The 7,561-nt window shown below is 42.0% G+C and overlaps 1 protein-coding gene across 1 annotated transcript; it reads right to left on the bottom strand.

The window, feature by feature from the left end:
• Positions 1 to 1,281: 1,281 nt before the first annotated feature.
• ccl44 (chemokine (C-C motif) ligand 44) lies at positions 1,282 to 6,496 on the bottom strand. The gene is made up of 5 exons (XM_050054651.1): positions 6,375 to 6,496; positions 5,202 to 5,331; positions 4,321 to 4,468; positions 2,397 to 2,475; positions 1,282 to 2,275 (listed from the first exon to the last, which is right to left on the bottom strand). The coding sequence occupies exons 1-4, from the start codon at positions 6,436 to 6,438 to the stop codon at positions 2,437 to 2,439; spliced, it is 381 nt and encodes a 126-aa protein (XP_049910608.1). The 5' UTR covers positions 6,439 to 6,496; the 3' UTR covers positions 1,282 to 2,275; positions 2,397 to 2,436.
• Between the last annotated feature and the right edge of the window lie 1,065 nt (positions 6,497 to 7,561).

The raw sequence follows: 7,561 nt of genomic DNA, 5'->3' as shown, positions 1-7,561 counted from the left end.
ACGGTGTGTAGCGAGTGTTACTCTGTGTACACGGTGTGTGGCGACTGGCGAGTGTTACTCTGTGTACACGGTGTGTGGCGAGTGTTACTCTGTGTACATGGAAGTGCCGCCGGCTTATTAGTTGTAATAACGCATTATCCGCTGGGAGGCGACAGAAGTTACGCACTATAGCTTTAACCACAGTCTGTATTTCAGGCATCTAACCAAAAACCCATTCAAAGAATTCATTGTCATTGAGACGAAGGAACGGTGAGTGCTAAAACGTTAACTCACTTCAGAGTTTTAGGACTCGTTCCTTGGGCACTCTACAGAAAGAGTCATAATTTACCTTATTGGCAGTTCAAGGTGTCCTTTCAACATTTTTTACAGATGTCTCTTTAATATTGGTGGTCTACAAGCTTTTTGGGCAGCAGGGGATTTTTTTGGCCACTGGGGGAATTTGGAAGCAAGGCTGAGCAGTGGTGCCATGTATAGTTCTCTACTACATCTGTGATTAAGCCAAAAATGTTCCGGGCATAAAAATTACCCAGATCTTTGGGTTTTATTTGGACATTTATTTAAATAATGGTGATTTAAGTATTCGTTCTGGGAGGTTTAAACAAATTTCCACTGATTTACATACATCTTTTTCAAAATCTATGGGAAAATAGTATTTTTGGGCCCCATGGCATCAAGTTACAGTTTGGCCACTACATAGAATTGTTTTTTTAAAGTCTGGTGTGTATCCAGTTCTGCATCCATGGTAGATTCCTGCTCATCATGCCTCTCTGTTTCTCTCTTCAGACACATCTCCACTTTCCCAATCCCTTCTTTGTTATTCTCTACCTGTCCACCAGAGGGCTCCAGACTCTCCTTTTATTCCAGACCATGCCACACCCATCTGCAGTGCAATCAACTCATCCACCTCACCTGAGTTTCCCTGCTCATCTCCCCACCTGCACCTCGTTTCCTCATCAGCTCTGCAGCACACACACCAGCCTCTTTTCCCCAGCCAGTTGACATTGTTGTAATATCTTTGTAAACATGTCTCTTTGCTTTTAAGCCACCTGTGCCTGCACCTACCTGTCAACCTACTGTGCGCTTATTTTTTTATCTTTAACTGGTCATAAACTGTCCCTGTCTGCCTCGGCTATCTGCGTTTCAGCTTCCCTCTTCTCCTGCCGGACAGCATGGCTAAATAAAGTGCACAGTGTGGTAAGTAAGAAACGTAGACACACACTAGACACCCAGAAAAAAGACAATGAGGCAGCTTCTGTTATTACTTCAGATTAATTTATAAAATAGTTCACTTGAGATACTGTGTTTTAACATACAGTGCATTCTTCTACAATACAATACTTGTGTGCCTCACACACACAATTGAGCCCTCTAAGTTTTAACAGCCTTGCCATGTGGTGAATTGAATCATGAATACTTTGGCATAGTTTAGTGACGGACTATTGGTGGAAAAGACAGATGTAAACTGCAAATGCGTAGATATTCAAATCTCCTGTAGATGCCCGAGGGCCTCATTTTGAAAGATTGATTCAGGTTTCATGCTGAGTTTATGAACAGTCAATATACAGAGTGGACAAAATATCAGGAACATTAGCTCTTTATGTAACACAGGAAGTTGTATCCAGGTGAAATCTCCTCTCTGATCCCGCTTTGACTTCACCTGTCTAACAGTCAAATACATCAGGTCGAAGCCTGAAGAAGGATTTTTAAAAGCTGATACAACTGGAACCTGAATCAGCCAAACAAAGTGCAAATCTATGTCAGAGAAATGTTTCCCGATATTCTGCACACTGTGGCGAAACCCCATCTTCTTTACTGTGTGCAGTGTTAGAAACACATTACTGAAGGTATACAAGTCACAAATAAGCATAGAGTATCTTGCTGATATACAATATTCTATAAATATCACTGCTCGTTCATCGTTTGCTAAATTACACCTTGTTCACTGATCTCACATCAGCCACGAGTAGTGATGTTGAAGAGGGAGACACTTCCAGGCAGACTCTGGCAAATAACAGTATGAGCCATTTAAAAAAAAAAAATCAGTTCAACTTATCTTACAAGTAAATACTCCTCTGTTAAGACTGTTCCAGCCATGTGTTTGAGAAAATTTCAAGCACAGTTCATGTTTAAATATCTAAAGCCATTTAAATATGTATTGCTGCCCAGGTCTGGTCCCAGGGAGACAGATAGTGTAGATAGAGAGAGACACGAGACGACTGGAGAGTCAGCGAGCTGCGCCGTGTAAAGATGACGAGCTGCTGAAAGTTTACTTGGCCTGTGGGATAAAATTCAAAAACATGGGATGAGACATGTAAGAGAGGTACTTTTACATATGATATACCTCATACTGAAGTTACATGAGTTTTCAACGTTGTCAAAAGGAAAAAAACACGTACTTATGACTATGAGTTTTCGTCCATATTTGACGGCGCTCCATCACTCCACGTTGAGAACTGCCCAGTTATCTTTCTTGTCCTAATGATCACAAGAATAGGATATCAATAAATGTCTCAGGTAATGTGGAAATAACATGAAAATTTCGCTCAGTATCTATAATTAACAGTCATAGATCATATTGTCTGCTCTGGGTGAATTAAAATGATTTAATTACATTCTAATTTATTATATTCAGTGGCGGCATATATAGGCAACATAGGCAGATGCCTCCTAGAGGGGGCGCCAATATTGATCCATGATCCAAAGATGCTAACGGTCCAAGCAGCAACCTCTGGGGCTGAAAAATGAAGTTAACATGGAAATGACAAAAACTGCAGTTCCTTAAATGGCCACTTGACGCTGACTCCGAAAGCCAGTCAGTCCCCATAGACACTAATGTTAAAATTACAACTTTACAGCAGAAATAAACACATTTACTGTCAGTTTAATGTGTTTTGTATCTATACATGTTCACTGAAGGAGTACTAGATTTTAAGGAACAAAATACTTACTGGGTACAAGTCTTCTAAAGTTAAGGGGAGATTCGTGGGTACCCATAGAACCCATTTTCATTCAGATATCTTGAGGTGAGAGTTCAAAGGAACCCTTTAAAAATGGCCATGCCAGTTGTTCCCTCGCCAAACTGTAGCCTTATTCTGGAGCTAACCCCAATCTAACCCTGACCCTCTTTCCTGACAGTCAATGCCAACATGGTTGATGAAAAAAACTGCAGTTACTTTAATGGCCACTTGAGGCTGGCTCCAGATGTGAGTCAATCCTCACAGACCCCCCATGTTAAAATATCCAACTTTACAGTAGAAATAAACACGACTGGTTTTAAAAAAAAAAAAAAAAAAAAAAAAGGGTTTTGGTCCCCATAACTAATTTCAACATTACTGACACCTGTACGGGAGGTGAACTGTTATATAACTTACGCGTTTACATTTTATTACGGCTTAAAGTTACGCATAATTAAGTGGCAGGCTGTCTGTGGATCGTGTCCAGTCTCAGTCAGATCCACCCCTTGCTCCTCCACAGCGCCAGCCTCTCGCACAAATATGGTCACTTCTGGCTCAAAAACAAGATGGCGATGCCCAAATTTCCAAAATGAAGGCTTCAAAATGGGAGTTCACAAACCAATGGGTGACGTCACAGTAGCTACATCTATTACTTTTTGTCTGTAGTAGAGGTACCACCTTCAGTCCACTTAGTTTATAAGTCAGTGATCATCACAGTCAGTAACATGCTAAAGCATTTCAGGCAGCAGTTGGCAACCTTTACTATTAATGGCCAAAACAAGAAAAAAAAAATCTGTCTGGAGCCACAAAACATGTTTGAATATAGGTAACAGCATATGAAATCTGAATCAGCCCATCAATGTTATCAAATAATGATCATTCATTAATATGATTTACTACAAGGTGGCTACTCTGCAGTGGGCTACTTATAATTACTTAGTACCTTAACTTTGCAGCTGTGGTGGTGAAAGCAAATGAATCTGTCCACACATTATTAAATCCTCTATTTTCCTCCAAGACTTTTCCTTTTTTGGATTTGGAATCAATAGTTATCCAGGTCGTAGACATATGACGCACATTTTAGTTGATGAAACATTAAAACATTTTTTGAATTTGATGTATAGGCTACACATTTTTAAAGCTGTAGGGTACAATGATCACCTTAGGCCTACAACAATGACAATGAAATAAAAATGTTAAAAAATAACAGCCATTTCCATATGATTTTATGTCAAAGCCACATGGAGCCACTGAAGAGCCACATATGGCTCTGGAGCTGCAGGTTGCCTACCCCTGATTTAGGAGTATGGCAGACTGAAGTGTATTCTGGGTTGTGACAGTCATGCAGCCATAAAGATGTTCGTACCTCTGACATGACGGGCAGGTTGTCATGAGGAAGGAGCCACATGGTTCGGTGGGCCTTGGTTCTCTGTCTCTGCAGGAGCTTTCTCAGCAACCTCTTCACCTTCCGGTCTCTGGGGTCTGCACACTTCACTGCCTTCTTTGTGTAAAGACTATATAAAGAACACAATACTTGTTACACAACACAGAGAGGAGGCAGCACAAGGTTCTGCACAAACCCCAAATTTTATTCTCCTGGAAGCACAAGAGTGTCAAAAACAATGATTCAGCAGTAACGTGGAGGACAACAAAAATGTCTATCAGGTGAAGCCTCTGAGAGTTTGAGCCCAAAGGAATCAGAAAGAAGAGAAGCTGAAAGGTGGCTGGAAATAGAGTCAGAAAATGTTTTTTTCCCCGGTCAAAAAAAAGTCAAACTGTGATCAAACATGAGGAAAGTTGAAGAGGTTGGGAACCACTGAAATAGAGAGGACCAAAAGAAACTATTGTATCCACTGTACAAGAATTCTATGTTTTTGTTAACTGGACCGCATGTAAAAGCAAGCTCCTCATTCCCCTGCAACATCAGATTTCTCTGACCCGCTGGAAACAATAGGTATCACAATGCAGAATGGTTTACTTAACTAAACCCTGCTGTTCTGACTGAATGGCTGCGGCAGGGCTCAGCTGGCTCGGAAGGTATTTTCAGATGGCTTGTTATTCCCACATATTTCCTTTCTTACTTCCCTGGCAAATACAGCTCCGAGCCCTGCCATAACAACATGACCTGGAAAGATGACAATGCCTCTCAGCCCCGGCTCTGCCCTCCTCTAACGAGAGGCATATTTTCCATGCCTGCAGATTGCTGTGTGCTCTTTAGCTCCAGGAGTGGATAGTTGAAATACTTGCATGATGGCTTGTATACTGCAGTCGGGCCCCTCCGTCTGCACCTCAAACCGCAACACATCTTTGGTACGCACCTTGCCCTGGGAGTACAACATGCAGCACTGGACATCCCTTTGCATCTGCACTCCTTTACCTTTGGAGAAATGAGACAGACAGAGAAAAAAGAGCAAGAAACATGAGGGAAAAGGTGTCAAACAAAAGCCAGTATTATACTTAAAGTCCTCGGTGACAAGCTGAATTAATTATGTTGGCTTACTTCCTTCTGTTTCACACCTTTTGGTTTTATTTTAGCTCTACTCTACCAGGTCGTCTCAGAGTGAAAATACTGTTCTTAAGTGAGGAGAGGACAGTGAAGCAACATCATGATAGTGCTGCAAAAGTTTCTAACAGTATGCATTATTGCACATGATCACAAATAACACTAACACATTTGTTTAACATTCATGTTAACTGCACAGAGTCAGTGTTCTGATGTTAGCAAAGACTGAAACACCTTTCGTGTGCAGCCATTCTGTTCTGCAGAATGTGCACATGCCCTCTAGTTCCATACACGCACACTCACATATGGACACACGCATGTACACACAAGAATGTCAGAGGCATTACAATGGCATCCCATTGTGCTGCAAACACACACTAGCAGAGAGAGAAGGAGAAAGTGAGAGAAAGCGAGGAGGAGTGTGTGTTAGTGTGGAGGGTGTGCCATGATGCCTTTTCATCCAAAGCAAATGTGTAAACAAATTAAAGTGTGATGGAAGCAGCAGGAGCAATAAGAGCTGTAAAATAGGACAGCGACGCTTTGCTGTGCCACGGATCCGTCCTCGGGAACATCACCGCACTTCCAGTGCTTTCACAACATTTACAAAAAAGCAGATGAGACGAAACCATCACACAGACTGAGCCCTGAGACAGTTGCTTTCTGTGTGTGTTGAGTGTTGTGTGATGCTCGTCCTCCTGCGTTCTGCCCCTCTGTTTACATCCATGCCTCCCTCCTTATCTGCTGCTCCTGCTGCTGCTGCTATCCCTCTGTCCCTCTTCTCTCCTTTTCTGTCTTCGCCATCGCTCTCTTTGCTACACTGTCCACCTGCAGGGTGCATGCAAGCCATACACACACACACATACACCAACACACACACTCACTCACACACACACATAGTAAGTATGGCTGTGTCCTACCTTCCACAGATGCCAGGAGAATAACAGTCAGGGAGATAACAGTCAACATCTGCAGCATGAACATGATGAGGCTGGCAGAGAGGAGGAGAGGAGAGGAGGATAATCTACTCTGTCACCTCTCCCTCTATGGCTGCCTCTCTTATATTACTCCCTCCCTCTCTTTATACCTCCCTGCCCATCTCTCACTCACTCACTCACTTCCACCACCTCTCTTTTTCTGTCTTACCGTCTTCCCCTCCCACCCTCTGTTTATCCATTTTCAGTCATTCTCACGCTCAGCTAAACTCCCTCCCTCATCCTCTTTTTTTTTTTCTTTCACACTCATCTCACCTCTCACTCCTTTCTCCTTCCCTGCGTCTTCACTCAGGATGGCAAGCCTCATTTGTCTCATTTGAGGCTTTAAATTCCTCCTTCATTCTGCCTCTGCTCTCGTCCTCAGTACATTTTCCCCTCCAGGACTGAAACAGATTTAATGAAATCAACAAGGATTCACTCTGCGGCTTTCAGATTACATGAACAGTCCTGATTTGCCATTTAACTATGAAATCAGTCATTTCCAAATAGTGTCAAATTAACCCTGGTTTGCAGCTCTATAGTGTAGTTGTGTAAACTCTCAGACTAAACAGGAGGCGTGTCTGACTTGTGCATCTGGATCAGTCTCGCAGCAGATTTATGTTCTCTCAGTGTGATTCCAAACAAAATGCAGAACACACCTAACTGTGATAAACAGAATTTATTAGCTGAGCTTAACCCTAAAAGAAAACACGCACAAATGAATCAAGGTTCAAAAATGCCTGTTGTAGATATGTGATGGTAAAATGTTGTTCTTGTACTGAACCTGTAATGTGCTTGCTTGGAACAGCCTCTCGCCAAGTGTCAGAGACTGCAAATCAGTGCACGTCTTAAAAGCTTCTTAAGACCAGTTTGTTCTCTTTGGCTTTCTCTTGATTTTATACTTTGTATTTTGTGGGTTGTGCACTTAACTGAGCTTGTTTTTTCAGATGTTTTCTCCTCTGTCTCTTTTATCTACCAAAAAAGGGCTATACTGTATGCATACCTTGCTGTTTTCAGTTTTTATGCTCCCACCATGTCAGGTTATTGACAAAATGTCTTTCTACGCTGATGACACACCGCTGTATGTTCAATATTGTCACTTTTAAACTCACAATGACTGCGATTACATGCAC

Source organism: Epinephelus moara, chromosome 10 (assembly GCF_006386435.1).
Source record: "Epinephelus moara isolate mb chromosome 10, YSFRI_EMoa_1.0, whole genome shotgun sequence".
NCBI classification, from domain to species: Eukaryota; Metazoa; Chordata; class Actinopteri; order Perciformes; family Serranidae; genus Epinephelus; species Epinephelus moara.
This window is presented reverse-complemented; position numbering and strand designations above follow the sequence as displayed.